The sequence below is a fragment of the Octopus bimaculoides genome, chromosome 18 (genome assembly GCF_046866305.1).
Source record: "Octopus bimaculoides isolate indiv1 chromosome 18, ASM4686630v1, whole genome shotgun sequence".
In the NCBI taxonomy this organism is placed as follows: domain Eukaryota; kingdom Metazoa; phylum Mollusca; class Cephalopoda; order Octopoda; family Octopodidae; genus Octopus; species Octopus bimaculoides.
In genome coordinates, this window is record NC_142945.1 from 50094881 (window position 1) to 50111797 (window position 16917).

At 30.9% G+C, this 16917-nt stretch overlaps 2 protein-coding genes and 1 long non-coding RNA gene across 4 annotated transcripts in view; 1 reads left to right on the forward strand and 2 right to left on the reverse strand.

Annotated features, from left to right (window-relative positions):
* Nucleotides 1–4265, reverse strand: part of LOC128249788 (uncharacterized) — a 4961-nt gene extending 696 nt beyond the window's left edge. Inside the window, exons 1-4 of the mRNA XM_052974288.2 lie at nucleotides 4112–4265; nucleotides 2818–2917; nucleotides 1699–1787; nucleotides 499–625 (exon numbers count right to left, since the gene is read on the reverse strand). Coding sequence (XP_052830248.1) covers nucleotides 528–625; nucleotides 1699–1787; nucleotides 2818–2917; nucleotides 4112–4151 — 327 coding nt within the window. The 5' untranslated portion in view covers nucleotides 4152–4265 and the 3' untranslated portion in view covers nucleotides 499–527. The remainder of the gene's footprint in view (nucleotides 1–498; nucleotides 626–1698; nucleotides 1788–2817; nucleotides 2918–4111) is intronic.
* Nucleotides 1–16681, forward strand: part of LOC128249792 (uncharacterized) — a 27859-nt gene extending 11178 nt beyond the window's left edge. Inside the window, exons 2-3 of the long non-coding RNA XR_008265890.2 lie at nucleotides 14361–14457; nucleotides 16000–16681. This is a non-coding gene — a long non-coding RNA (uncharacterized LOC128249792). The remainder of the gene's footprint in view (nucleotides 1–14360; nucleotides 14458–15999) is intronic.
* LOC128249786 (uncharacterized) lies at nucleotides 7310–11234 on the reverse strand. 2 transcript variants are annotated; one of them, XM_052974285.2, is made up of 5 exons: nucleotides 11120–11234; nucleotides 10671–10770; nucleotides 10030–10118; nucleotides 8526–8647; nucleotides 7310–7551 (listed from the first exon to the last, which is right to left on the reverse strand). In XM_052974285.2, the coding sequence occupies exons 1-4, from the start codon at nucleotides 11205–11207 to the stop codon at nucleotides 8553–8555; spliced, it is 372 nt and encodes a 123-aa protein (XP_052830245.1). In that variant the 5' UTR covers nucleotides 11208–11234; the 3' UTR covers nucleotides 7310–7551; nucleotides 8526–8552. The 2 variants fall into 2 exon arrangements, with proteins under 2 accessions (XP_052830245.1, XP_089222307.1); XM_089366181.1 differs by lacking the exon at nucleotides 7310–7551 and having other exon boundaries at nucleotides 8562–8647; nucleotides 10030–10075.
* Nucleotides 16682–16917: the final 236 nt, after the last annotated feature.

The following is a 16917-nucleotide window of genomic DNA, read 5'->3' on the forward strand; positions in this document are numbered from 1 at the left end:
ATGTATAGTATGAACACAAACTTACTTGGAAATGGATGCGTGGCGTTCAATTAAATATATATATATGTGTGTGTGTGTGTGTGTGTGTGTGTGTGTGTGTGTGCGTGTCTGTGTGTGTGTGTGTGTGTGTGTGTGTGTGTGTATGTGTGCATGTATGCCTGCATATGTGAGTACAGGATGTCAAACATTAGATATTTAATGCATTCCGTTCAATTACGTATTTTGTATATTCAACGTAATTTTGAAGGAACGAAATATATCAAACATGAATGAGACACGGATATGTATCATTATAGTTGTATCTCCATTTCATTACACTGAAATAAATTAGGTAATTTTGAAAAGATAGCAGAGGTCGCAGTGGATACACCAGAGATGATGTGTCAGAAGTTGTATTTGTGACGTAAATAGTGTCTTCATATCATTTTGTTATGGCAAACAGATTTAAGTACAACAAATACAAAATATCAGAAAGTAAATTAAATTAAGTCTTCTTACATCAAATGCCAGTTTGAATTATTATCCCATCACACCCCTGTGAAGGTAACGAGTATCATCAATATAAGTAGTGAGCTTTCAACAATTTTTGCGTGACTTGAGGAGGAGACACCCATCCTCACACCATCTGCAATATATGAAATTCATGCTCAGTTAAATGTTACGTTACAAGAGTCACAAAAAGCCTAGAATTATCATGCGGCGAGCGTTTATTGGTGATACATTCTATACAGTATTCTATTTTGTCGGCATCGAAATCTGTCTTACGCATTAAAAGAAAGAAACCCAATAAGTTTCTTAGCTTTCATTACATCGGGATATTCCGACAGACACAAGCAGGTTAGGAGAGCTTAGATCAGAGGATTTAGTAGCGTATTTGTGAGCGGCATCAGAGCATTTCTATCCGTAGAGGAAAGAGCAAGTTGAAAAGACTAAGAAAGAAAAAATCACACTTCCGACAACCGTTTAGAACATATACCTGTGCATCTGCAGCATCAGCAGGGACCCCAATGTGTAAACGATACACCATCGATTGTATATTTTCTGTTTGCTCTGTCGGAAGATATTTTGTGTCATTTATGTGAAGAGATAGTCACTCAGAAGTAATCCTTGCTAGGATGAAGTGTAAACCAGATAATTGTAGGTGTCGTAACTTAGCTAGTGTATTGAGCAGATTGTTGATTATAAGTGCTATTGGCTGTTTGGCACAAGGATGTTCTGTATTAAAGTAAGGATATTAACTAAGGCTATTAACTAACGTTGTTTGGTGTGTTTAGGGAGAGTTATGATTCTATTATTAACATACTCACAGTTTCAAATCCACTCCTTTATTATTAGTCAATTGGATAAATATCAAAATATCTAATCGATTGTTTTAACGAACTAAATTTAAAGTCACCGAATATGATGCAAATAGCAACGAAAAAATTCGACAAACAATAACAAAGAAAACGTCTTACTGTTTAACCAAATTAAACAAACAATCGATTAGTTAGTTGGGTATTTAACCAACTGACTAATGAATAATGTAGTGGAATTGAACCAGAACGTTAGTTAATAATATTGCTATTATCACTCTCCCTAGGCATCACAAAATTCATTCCAACACACGAATTCACATTACGAATCTTGCAAACCAGATACAAGAAAGAAGTTTCATATGTCTTCAAATAATATTGAAAAACTTTGAAAGCATCTCACCATTGCAATTCCTTACATAGTAGTTGTGGTAGATATTTCTGCACTGCAAGAACAGGGTGAGGAAACATTTTTCTAGTATGAGCAAGCGACTGAAAATGCAAAAAAAAAAAAAAGAAAACAGAAAAGAAAAGAATATACTGTGAAAAATAATGAAATTAGATTGCATTATTTCGGAATAAGTTATGTACGGAAATATAGCCACGGGTAATATATTAAATTGCATTCCATTATTGAAATCGATTATATTTGAATATGAATAATTTGAAGTCAAAATGCGCTATAATAAATTAATCATGATTTTCATAAATTAACTTCTAATGCCACATAAAATGTCATAGGGCGCCAGAGTTCTTATTTGAAAGCACATGTTTTGACATAAGAAATTATTTTCAGTCGTACAAAAAAAACCTTTTGTTTGCTCGCATTTGCAACGAAATCGCACTCGTTAAAGCATCCTTGCGTGTTTGAATGGTTGAGAAATGCTTGTTAAAACAATGATAGCTGGACTCTTAAGTCTGTTAAAGTTTTACATTGGATTCTGTCATTAGCTATAAATAGAGAGGAACAAAGAATTTGATCGATCATCGCCCCATAATATCGAAAATGTATATGCTCCTTCCGTGTTCTGTTACTTACGTGTTTGGATTTCACATTATCAGAACAATATAAAAATACCAAATATAAAAATGATAAACTCGATCAAATTCTTTTTTCCTCTCTATTTATAGCTAATGACAAAATCCAATGTAAAACTTTAACAGACTTAAGAGTCCAGCTATCATTGTTTTAACAAGCCTTTCTCAACCATTCAAACACGCAAGGATGCTTTAACGAGTGCGATTTCGTTGCAAATGCGAGCAAACAAAAGGTTTTTTGTGTACGGCTGAAAATAATTTCTTATGTCAAACCATGTGCTTTCAAATAAGAACTCTAGCGCCCTATGACATTTTATGTGGCATTAGAAGTTAATTTATGAAAATCATGATTAATTTCTGGTTTTATTTCAAAAGATAAACAAATATTTTCAATGAAAATGTGATGAAACCATGCATTGCTAATCTAAATGATTAAGCGAAACATAGATGAGAACAGAAATAATAGCTAGAAATATATTCATACTTGCAATAGTGTCTATCAACTTTATGTGTAGGATACATATCCCAGGCAATCTGGCAATACTCTTGGCCGATTACATCACAAGATTTTATCGAGAAAACACCTAGAAATATGGCATTTTATATAAAAAATGACATGTTATAGTTTGGGGTAATATAAATCGTTCAGAATATGTTAAAAGCACTGAAAGTAAGCCACCCGTGGCAGACTATTGTAGTTAAGTTTATTCTAATAAACCAATTAATTTATAAGACTATGGCACACAATTTCCGGGTCATATCACTTTCAATGTATCTCTCCCCTGTCTCATTCTCTCTTTATGTCTGTCTTTCTCTCGCTATGCACGCACACACACACACACACACACACACACACACACACACACACACACACATACACACACACACACACAATCACACACACACACATACACACACACATACATATATATATGTGTTTGGATTTCCAATATTTGTGCGCGTTTGTCTAGAGCTAAGTTTGGAGCGTTGATATGGTCACGTCTTTTATCTGGATGTTTACAACATCAGGACTTTAGCCCACATGAATCAATGCAGGATTGCATCTAAGGACTTATAGACGTATTTCTACAACATTGGTAAGTTGAACTGAACATTTATGCTTCTTTTTTTATTCTCTCTCTTCATCTCCTTATTCCTTTACTCTTGTTCTCTATGTCGTCATTTCGTTAATCTATACCCTCCTCATTTTCCCTATTTGTCTATAATGTGAGATATCTCAGAAACAGCTGTAAGACTTTGAATTTCGTCCAATAATAATAATATATATCCTGCGATGTTTGCCTCCCCATAACATTTGTTGTCATTTTAACAATTTAACATTTTAACAATATATATATATATATATATATATATATATATATATATATATATATATAATGCACCTTATAAATGAATCATGCATAATGAAGCACATCAGATCAATAGCTACTTCGAAGATAATGGAGTGAAGAACAGATTAGCAGAGGAAGAATGACTTCACCAGCGTGTGTGATTTGATTAACACATAACTGTATAAAATAATTAACGCCTATTTTTGATTAATTTCGATAAAACTCTGAGATATATTTAAAGGCCTACATATGAATGTGTGCATATTCATATATGCATGTTTGCATATATGCAAGAAATAAGGAAGGAAGAGAGAAGAACGGATAAAGGAGAGAAGCAATTTTTATAGAGACATAGAAATGAAATACCTTTTCCTTTTAAATATGAATTTTGATGATGGTGAAAAGCTTTATCTCATAGATATTTACCTGTAATGAGTGCAGCGATAAGTATATAATTTATCATCATGGCTAAATCGTGATTATCTGAAAGTCTTGCCCTGTACGTTTGCGAAGATATAAACGTGCTTTATGTTAATGGATCTGAAGACACAGATGTTGTCGATATAATATGTTGCCTTATTGTGACATTCTAAATTATTTGTATTTTTACGACTCATTTTAAATATTGTGTTCTATTTTAAATGTATGTTGTTACGATGTAAACGACATATTTTCCCCATTTCGAAGTAGAGTGGAAAGAATGCCAACATTTTCATTCTATGTCTATGGTTACCAAGTTCATTGGTACGCACGCACGGAAGCATGCAAAACGCGGTTCTTTCCTTGGCGTATACAGTAGCGCACGTAATTTCCTATAAGAGGCAAATCTGCTTGAGTATATGTGAGTCTGTGTATAATGAATCAGTTTGTCAAATCATGTTTATGAATGATTAAGAAGTAACATTACTAATCATATACAAGAGAGAGAAAAATTTAGTATTTACCCCATAGTCACAATTTGTTGTTGTTGGCACTCTGTCGCTTACGACGTCATGGGTTCCAGTTGATCCGATCAACGGAACAGCCTGCTCGTGAAATTAACGTGCAAGTGGCTGAGCACTCCACAAACACGTGTACTCTTAACGTAGTTCTCGGGGAAAATTCAGCGTGACATAGTATGACAAGGCTGACCCTTTGAATTGCAGGCACAACAGAAACAGGAAGTAAGAATGAGAGAAAGTTGTGGTGAAAGAGTACAGCAGGGTTCGCCACCATCTCTTGCCAGAGCCTCGTGGAGCTTTAGGTGTTTTCGCTCAATAAATACTCACAATGCCCGGTCTGAGAATCGAAACCGCGATCCTATGACCGCGAGTCCGCTGCCCTAATCACTGGGCCATTGCGCCTCCATATAGTATCAATGCCCATACAAGGAACACAAGTATGTGTACGTCAAGTTTCTCTTAAAAAGAGATGTCGAAGAAGCCATTGCAGAATAAGTTGAAATTTATTACGAAGAAATTAAAATTAGAATTCAAAGAATTCATATTCCAATAAAATAAATATAATCACAACCTTGATTTGATGGAAAACTTAATCCAAAAGAAATGCTGGACTGAATTACGGACAACTTATGTACAATAAGACCATCATCATGGTAAATTATAGCTGCCAATGTTTAATTCAGATATCATTAATTCAAGATTAAGCATTTGTTCTGTATAATTCCTGATGTGAAAACATGTGTCGAAAGAAGGTGTAGTTATATTAGGGAATGGACATATTTTTGCCAATTAACTCCACGCGCTATGTGATTGCTCTTTAATTCATCATCATTATTATTCTTATTTTGGTTCCTTTGTCTGAAATCTTTCGTCACACATCCTTTGATCTCTTCAGTGACACTCCATATGCGTATCTTCCTCTTCTATTCACAGCATTCGGACTTGCAGGTGGACAGATAAAAAGCTGACCAAATCTTTATGTATCCACCCTGAAAACGGAGCCCGAATATATTCAATGTTTATTTGCTTCCATTATTGTTTGCAGTTTCTCGTGAACTGCATTTGCCAACACTATGAAGTACCTTGGGGACTCAGAAACAGCTGTCAAACTTGTAATATCATATCTTCACACCTTTATTTTTTAGCAAGTTTTATTCTGTGCCAGTTTGCTGTGATAAATTTAATGTATCTATATTTTCATTAATACTTGAATAGTCATCGTGTGACAATTTTCAGTCGTTGCTTTCTCATCATTTACATGAATATAAATCTTGTACATCATGCCTAAGTACTTTTATTTGCATTACTATTTCCATATTTACACCCCCAACACACAAACAGACATACACCCCCCCCACACAAATAATTGCAGAAATTAGAGCCGACAAGGAGTACGGTTGGACAGTTATTTTTTGAGCACTACAATTGTTTCTACTCAACGTGGTTCTCCGAAAATACAGGTATTTGTTTATGCAGTTGTTCGTTAGCATAATGAGGTCCAGTTGCGCTTCCTCAGGTGATATTGAAATGTTGTCTCCGTGAGTTTAAAATCTTCAGTTTCAAGGCAATCCCATCCGTCCATCTTGGTTGGAATTTTGTAGCATTTGGTAGATTCATCTTGTCTGATGCCAGAGTGTGTTTGTTGGACTGGTACCAATGGTAGTGGATGGATGATTTGGTACCGGCTGACGGCTGACATGTTCTTCGTGGTTGGCTACTAATGTGGATGTTATTAGCTGACTTTCAGTATTGAGTGGTTGGGTACATACACACATATAGATTAACACATACCCTATCTCATACACACAATCCCATATATATATGGCTCTATAAACACAGTGATACGCTCTTATATATATATATATATATATATATATATATATATATATATATATATATATATATATATATATATATATATATATATATATATATATATATATATACATATATATATATATATATATATATATATTTATATATATACATATACATACATACATACATACATTCACGCACACATACATATGTACTAGTAGTTAGACACCCGTATATATATGCATGTACATACGTATACATATGTATACACATATAGATACACCGATCAACATATACACTCATTCACTTATATACACACTTGTATCCACTTATATATGCATATATATGCATATATATACATATATAAGCATATATCTCTTTCTCTATGCATCTACGCTTCACTTCTAAGCACTGCTATAGTCAACAGAAGTGAGCAAGAATGTTATAACTTAGTGTACTTGCATGACAAAGTTCAAGATTAATCTGTACCAAGTGGCTTCATTGTGCGTACACTAGCTCTGTTACCATAGCAACATCTATGATTCTTTTTGATATATATATATATATATATATATGTGTGTGTGTGTGTGTGCATGTGTGTGTGTGTGTTTGTGTGTGTGTGTGTGTGTGTGTGTGTGTATGTGTGTGTGTAACTTGGAAAACAGACATGTTATAGAGATAGGCAATAATTTCTTAGTGCTAATCTTTACCCAATCACTTACGTCGAATGAAGGGTTTCAGAATCAGTATGTATGTATGTATGTATGTATGTATGTATGTATGTATGTATGTTCATTTTTGCAATTTTGTATTAGCATTTCAGTAGAAGCAAAGAATAAGTCAATGAATAAAATGTGAACACATATTAAGATTTTGAAGAGGACATATTTATTCAATTAAACCTCAAAATTTTATGATGATGAAAAAAAAAAAAAAAGGCTAGCGGGATATGCAAACCCTGGGACACATTTACAGAAAAATATCCAAGACAGCAAATGACAAATATTGCATTATAATGAAATATATTTTTTATTTCTATATGGTTTCTGATTAAGTGTCACAGAAACTCAAAGTTTTAAAAATACTGCTTGCTTAAAGGATATTCACCTGTAAGAAAAAGACAGAATATTAATTTTTGTATTTGTATTGAATGATTTTGTTGTTACTTTGAGATACTATGTCTGTTTCTACACTCCAATGTTATTGTTTGGTTATGCATTGACATTAAAGTCGGTAATGTCACATTTGTACAGATATATCACAATAGTTAATACAGTGATGTAAGTATTCCCATTTTGTGTACCACTGCTCGGTATATGGTGTATTATGTCTTGCGCAGTCGTTACCGTAGTTTTTCGGTTACAGATACTCTTATCTTGTGAATTCATAAAATTAATGTTTGAAATTGGGGAGGGAGAAAATGAATTTTAGTGAAATGCGTTATCAGTACCATTCACTCGAGAATATTGATTAATACGTTGTTTCATTTACACCGAAATGATAAAAATCAATGATGGTTTCGTAAAACATGAGAAGAAATTAAGAAAACCGTTTTGTCTCATGCTTTAATGACAGTGAAAATACACTACACAGTAGTACAGATATAATAAGATAATAATATTATTTTTATGTGAGCTTGTATCATAGATGTAGTAATGAAGCTATTGCATTATACTGACTGGATGTCATTGTACCCATGCATTACCGTAGACCGGATACTTCAGTGTATATTAAATAGATGTGGAATGACTATTGTAAACATCAGGAGAGATATTATGGACATCCGGATTTATTGTGGAACCGCAGTTCTGATGCACCACAAATACTTATTACCTATATCATTGATATTTGAATATTATTCTCATATAATATGTTGAATTACACTGACTCTTATATCGTACAAGATCTTTCTTTGAGAGTTGTATGATAGCGTTAATGAATCAGTGATACGGCAACAGAAATAATTGACCTGCTGAGCTAGTTCTCAATGAAGATTGCTGACAAATTATCAATATCAAAATGAATAAAACAAAAGAAATAATACTGATACAAATCTACTAAATTATTATAAACCTTCTTACATGGATGTCAGTTGAATTTCTATACCATCACAACAACGTGGTCATAAGTACCAATAATGTGCTAATTCTGCTAATATAGTCTGAGCGATCTACGTTGGATGCAGATTTGTGAGCTCCCTGAGCTGAAACACAACAAATTTTATTGTAGTAATTTGTTGAATGCAAAAAATACATAACACATGAAACAGAATGACACGGATAAGCAAGTAAAAATATGAGAATTGTTCCAACTAATTCTCTTAATATATTTTGTAATCCTCTATTTTCAATGCATACATTTGCGAAATGAATATCAGTGTTAATCGTTTCTGTTATATCGAATTAAGAGCATGATGTGCAATTGGGTAAATTGCATAATCATAAATGCATATTTAAAGATTCTTAGTAAGTCTTAGTTTTATACATCTATTAATCTACGCGCGCGCACACATTCACATACAAACATATATCTGTATTTATATATATACACATACAAGCGCACAAACACACACATATATGTATGTATATATGTTTGTGTGTTTATATATATATATATATATATGTGTGTGTGTGTGTGTGTGTGTGTGTGTGTGTGTGTGTGTGTGTGTTTGTGTGTGTGTGTGTATGCATCATTCACCATCTAAATATGTATGCATGTCTTCATATACCTATCTATCACATATGTACGTGTGTGTGTATCTAACTACATGTTTATGCATACATATACATAAATACACATACACACACACACACACACACACATATATATATATACATAGGCGCAGAAGTGGCTGTATGGTAAGCAGCTTGCATACCAAAAACATCAAATATATATGTATGTATGTGTCTGTGTTTTCACCCCAACATCACTAGACAACCGATGCTTTTGCGTTTACTTCCTCGTTACCCAGTGGTTCGGCCAAAGAGACGACAGTGTAAGTACTGTGGTCAATTTGCTCGACTAAAAACGGGCTCCAGTATGGCCGCAGTCAAATGACTGAAACAAGTATAAGAGTAATATATATATATATATATATATATATATATATATATATATATATATATATATATATATATATATATATATATATATGTAGTAACGTTCGTAGCCATTTCGTCATGGTTGTTCCATTTGAATGCACTTTACTGCAATACTGAGAGGTCATCTTCTCTAGCTGGTTAACGATGCACCGCCGCATCCGATATATTGAGCCTGCGCATCGTTAACCAGCAACAGAAGATTTCTTCTTGAAGTTCAACCAATCACAGTAAAGTCAGTTCGAACCCAACAGGCAAGTTTCTTTCAAGACAGTATGTCTTCCCGATGTCTCTCAAAATGGAGACGCATGCGAAAGCGAAATTCAGTATGACTTATATTTACAAATAACTCAGAATTTTATTAATATTCACTTAATTGAAATTAAATTAATCGTATAGGAACACACAGCATAAAATAAATTAAATTTATTCTTGTAAGTAAAACTAGAAAATGAATAAAATATGCAACTTAAAATATATAACTTACATTTGCACTTCTTTCTATAGAGGTCTCGAAAATAGAATTGACACTGCTGGAAAATGTCGTTAAAACAATTTTGAAATAGAATAAGGCGCCTACAAAATTGGAATATAATGTTATATGAAATTACTAATATTCAGCAGCAGTACGTTTTAGGTTTTTTCTTTTCCAAATGTCTAATCTGTGGAGTGTATATGAAAATAATAATGATGACGCCAACGGTAATAATAATAATAATAATAATAATAATAATAATAATAATAATAATAATAATGATAATAATAATAATAATAATAATAATAACAACAACAATAATAATAATTGGCCGAGTCGGAGACTTGCAAAATCCCTAGGATTTCTCAATCGAAATAGATCAGGTGCGAGAGTATAACATATCGAACCTGGTGGTACTGGACATGATGCACCACATGTGCTATATATTTGATGGTGCAAGCTTCTTTAGCGCACTAATAGTCAATTTTCGAAAAATATTGTGAGCAATGACGAAAAATTCATGACGGATGTATAAAACTTGTTTAAGAAAAATAAACGAAACTAAATTGAAAATAAACACACGAATATATATGAAAATCGAATAAGTATTGAGAGTTGTAATAGCAGTAATAGTCACAAAATTGTATTTATACCTGCAATAGTCTTCATCTTTCTTACGTATAGGAAATGTTTTTAAAGCAGTCCTGCATAATTTTACGGCTGTGTTGTCGCAAAATTTTACTGTAGTAGCACCTGCAAATAAGTAACACTCCATACTGTCAAATGAGAGACCTAATATGCTTAGAACACTGAAAGTGTTTTAAGCAGTCTTAAATATACTCTGAATTTTCGCTAGGAATCGACAACTGGGATAATATGTAGCAAGATATTGGTAGCTATACATATTTTATATTTTGTGAATGAAAAATGATGGCCGTTGTGGAATAACGGAAATCAGTGCCTAGATGTACTGCAAGGCGTTACGAGGACAGAAATGGACATGAGGGTCAAAATCTCGAAAGAATATAAGAGAAGAATTAGAAAAGTCCAAGAAAAATATTAATTCTATTGTTAAACACGCACTCTTCATAGAGCTACATACCGGCAATGAGAACAGAGATCAAAATAATCGTTTTCATGTTGAATACACCTGTATATGTGAATACCTTGTGATGCAATTGTATTGACATAGAGGCTAACCTATATAACTAAGTAACAGATGCTTTCAATTTGTAAATAATGTATGACGTGTGAAATATGATGACATTCTTATGGCTCCCGTATATTATAAGTATCACTTAAAAAATAAATTTTCCACATCTCTGGATGAATGAAAAAAATTTTTTTATCATGATATGATTCATATATAAATTTAAATGTTTATTGTTTTTAAAATCTACATTCGCGAGCTGGTGTATGTATTGGTAGATTTTCCATACGTAAGTGTATATATATATATATATGTCTTACAAACATTAGCTCGTAGACACACATGTACACACAGAATTATATATTTATGGAGACACAAAGAAGGAAAATTCATAGTGCCATCCGGACTCCCGACTGCGCTGTGAACGTTAATTAATCTTTTCTTCCATTCTTTGCGCCACATAGGCTCAACTCACCCCTCTCTTCATCTGAAACCAACCTCACCTCCTCTCTTCATTTGACACCAATCATACAACACTCCACACATACTAGCACTGACCACTCCGCAGCACCCACACCACACACCGTCATCCAGACATCGACACACAATCTTCTATGGCGTCACAACACAAGACGTGACTTGGAAAGCTGGAACGGCAACTACGAAACGGTGACCAGCAGGAGCATGGTGGTCTTTGATTGTGTCTCTACTAGGGTTGCGTTGCGCCGCGTCAGATCACCGAAAAGTGACTTAGGCTCAATCCAGACAGCGATGTAAAGCAGTCGCAGACTGTGGTCGAACTACGACTGGAGAGGATTGCTGCTGGAAGACCATCTGCGCGGCAATAGGATTCAGCACCTTACCCTACTTTCACAAAACACAGAAGGGGTTGTTGTAGTATTCTAGGATTTCACCAGCCCCGATTGTGAACTTACGATTTCTCTGATTGTACTCCAATGGATAACTACGGCTTTGATCCACTTATGTACAATAGGAAGTGCAAGTTTTTTGGCCGAGGCCAAGTGGGTACGAAAGGGTCTCCTCAGGGACAGAGTGAGGATGGAATGATCCAGGTTCCGAAGCTGTCTTGAAACTGTGGTCGAAGCAAAGTGTGGTTATTATGAGGATGTTATGAACCATAATCGAGCTGATATTTGTATTTCATTTGTTTTAAACATATTTTTTGTTGTGATATTCTTTTTTAACGCTGTCAAAGTTAACCCGACCACCCGATATATATATATATATATATATATATATATATATATATATATACGTATATATTTCTTCTGCTTTCGGAAAACCAATAAAATACGAGGATGGGTGGAACATTATATTATATCATGACAAAAATAGTCTGATTCGGATTAAGCTACATTTGTACCTTCCATCATTCGTCATTTTGAAGTAAATACTTTATTACTTACTTGGATTATTCGTTTTCCGTAGTCCTTATATTTTTTAGGTTATTCTTCAATCTGTCAGGAATTTCCTTAAGTTATTCTGCTTCCATCAGACTATCTGTCGTCTGAATTACCTATCTGTTGATCTTATATCTAATGACTAGACTACTACCCTTAACAATCGATCAACTAATTGCACTATTTATTTATTATCGCGGCCATTTACAAGTTTGAGAAAATTCGTTGTATTGTTGCTATCGTTTTACAGTCGTAGATTTAATATTTTTTTGTTTATTAAATCCTCGCAGATGGTTTTCATCTCTACGCAAGTCTTACTGGATGGTAACGTAAAAGAATCTATCATAAACACCGATTTTATTGCTTTTGTTTTCTAATGATGTTTCCCATTTATTATTATCATCTAGTGTTGTTCCACTAGGATTGTTGATATTCCGCCCCACCAAATATTCATGCTTCATGGTTCAGATTTTTTCTATGTAAATATAAAGAACCACGTCGTGTACACACACACACACACACACACACACACACACACACACACACACACACACACACATATATATACATATATTATACATAAATACATATATATATATATATATATATATATATATATATATATATATATGAATGAATATATATATATATATATATATATATATATATATATATGAATATATATATATATATATATATATATATATATATATATATATATATATATATATATATATATATATATATATATATATATATATATATATATATATATATATATATATATATATATATATATATATATATATATATATATATATATATATATATATATATATATATATATATATATATATATATATATATATATATATATATATATATATATATATATATATATATATATATATATATATATATATATATATATATATATATATATATATATATATATATATATATATATATATATATATATATATATATATATATATATATATATATATATATATATATATATATATATATATATATATATATATATATATATATATATATATATATATATATATATATATATATATATATATATATATATATATATATATATATATATATATATATATATATATATATATATATATATATATATATTATATATATATATATATATATATATATATATATATATATATATATATATATATATATATATATATATATATATATATATATATATATATATATATATATATATATATATATATATATATATATATATATATATATATATATATATATATATATATATATATATATATATATATATATATATATTATATATATATATATATATATATATATATATATATATATATATATATATATATATATATATATATATATATATATATATATATATATATATATATATATATATATATATATATATATATATATATATATATATATATATATATATATATATATATATATATATATATATATATATATATATATATATATATATATATATATATATATATATATATATATATATATATATATATATATATATATATATATATATATATATATATATATATATATATATATATATATATATATATATATATATATATATATATATATATATATATATATATATATATATATATATATATATATATATATATATATATATATATATATATATATATATATATATATATATATATATAAGTATATTTGTCTCATCTATCGTTTCACAGCTGGTGTTGCTTTCTTTACTGCTTTGTAACTGTGTTGTTCACGTAAAAGTGACCAGGAAGACAATACTAGGCTGACAACAATAGGCTGAAAACAGAGGTAAGTTAAGAGGATTTTTGTCGTCTAAACATTTAAAGGAGAGGATCAAACAAGGCCGTACGCCAATGAGTGAGACGAATAAGAGATAAAATATATGAAGATATGAAAATGTTAATGCTGTCCATCGTTCAATGACTGAAGAGACCCTCATAAATAACTAACTTCTCCAGAAATCGAATTATGTTCAATTGTTTGCTGCAAATAAAATGGAATATCGATCGATAATTGCATGATCGTAGTAACGATAATTGAACTAATTAAGTTCATCACCGAGATTTTTAACACCCTTAGAAACAGACACATGTATGTATACACATATACATATACATTACTATATTGGTGTTATATATGCATGAGTGCATGTGTGCGTAATAAAGTATAATTACATGCAGAGAATATTTATGTTCTTAATTAAATTGTTAGTCAGAAGTGTTTCGTTTATCAATATTATCAGATAAATATAAACAGGTTTTAGATAATTATTAAATATAAATTTAATAGTAGGAAAAATTGGTTTGATGTTAGACAGACATAGGGGCGTGCGTGTCCGTTTGTTTATTTGTGTCTAACTTCATGACAAAAGTTTTGTTTTTTTAAATTTATAAGCTATGTGTTAACCAGTTTTCCCCCGACATAATTCGTTATTAATTTTCCGAACTTGAAAAAAATAGATTGCTTGTAACAAATAGTTAAGAATGTAAAAAAGCAGATAAACATTAATCAGCGGCTTATTAATTGTGTGGTTTGTTTTTCTTACTTAAAGTTAATCTATTTTGAGTCTGATCACTCTTTCAATGCTTCGCTTCCATCAATGCCAAGAGTTTTTAATAAAATATCTCAACATGCAAGAACGAAAATATATTTATCAACTCAAATTTTGAAAATTCAACGAAGGAGATGTAGCTCCAATATCTAACATAGTGTACATAGTATCAAGAAGCGGCTATATTGCTGAGTACATGAAACAAAGCAAAAACAGACATTGATAAAAAATTAAATAGCTATCTCACAGACCGAAGTTTATTAAAATAGATAAATGGTTCCACAAAAAAACAGATTTTATGCTAAAACGAGTTCTTAAGAGAGATTCTCATACCTTTTTAACTTTTGGAGAACTGCAGTAACTAAAGGCGATAAGCAGCCAATCAATATAGAACGTGTAACATTGTCTTAATTTCAGATTCTAGCAGTAATTCATTTAAAACTAATTTAAAGGAAATATTGTATACCTATTCAACACCCAAGATTCAGAAATTATTGATAATTTGAATTTAGATGAAGAACATTTCCAAGACATTACGACAGAAATATAAATTATTTACATTACTTACATCTTGACATTATTTACATTATTTACATTTGTCCTCATCTTGTTTGTTATTAACACACAGTTTCGGCTGATATAACATCCAACCTTCGTCAGATGTCTTAGGGAAATTTCGAACTTGCATTCTCATACCTAATTTATTCTTCGATGTTGTTATTATTATTATTATTATTATTGTTGTTATTATTATTATTATTATTATTATTATTATTCAGGTCACTGCCTGGAATCGAACTCGGAATCTTAGGTTTAGTAGCCCGCACTCTTAACTACTACGCCATATGCGCGTACATAATTCCTCATCTCTTAAATATAGAACAGAAATATAAATGTTTAACAATGAAATGGTTGAATGCTTGAAGCTAACAGCTATACTTTCGCATAAACGAACACTACGTTTATATTGCAATAATACTCTACACTAATACAATTAATATTGTTAAATCAAAACCTCAATTAGAAAACTGAGATACAGATACATATCAAGTACACATAAGATTCTCTTCGTAAATTCTGATCGTAAAGTGATAAAAAGAAATTGCGAAATTTCGAAAACTGCGAAGACAATGTATGAATCGCAAAATACTTCATTTGATATAATCATGGCTGTTAACGGCACTTCATAATCTACTTTAATTTATAACCGCGTTAATATTGCCGCTCTCAAACAGAGCTAGCATGATGGATTTTAATAAACAGTTTTATCTTACGGGAAACAATTATTCTGCTGTACTGATGTCAATATCGATATCAATGGTAAACTTTCTTATGAACACATAAGGCTTTACCACATTCTACAGACTTAAAACGTGAAATCTGTTATAAAAAAAGCCGAATTTTTCTACAAGAACATCGAAATATGTACCATGACAGTATCTGACAATCGAACGCGAAATGTTCCCCACGGTAGTGTTCTCTTTTCTTTTTTTCTTTTTTTTTTTTGAAGTTGATTTATCGATTTGTATCAATACATTACACCTTTTGAAACAGGGATAATTGCAAGAAATACGTAACCCAATTCATTGTATAAAAAGACCGCCGATTGTCATTCTCCCATTCAATTGTTAACAATGAAATTCGTTAACGTAATAATAAGATTTACATCCAAGTAAAAAGTAGATGGAAATGAACTT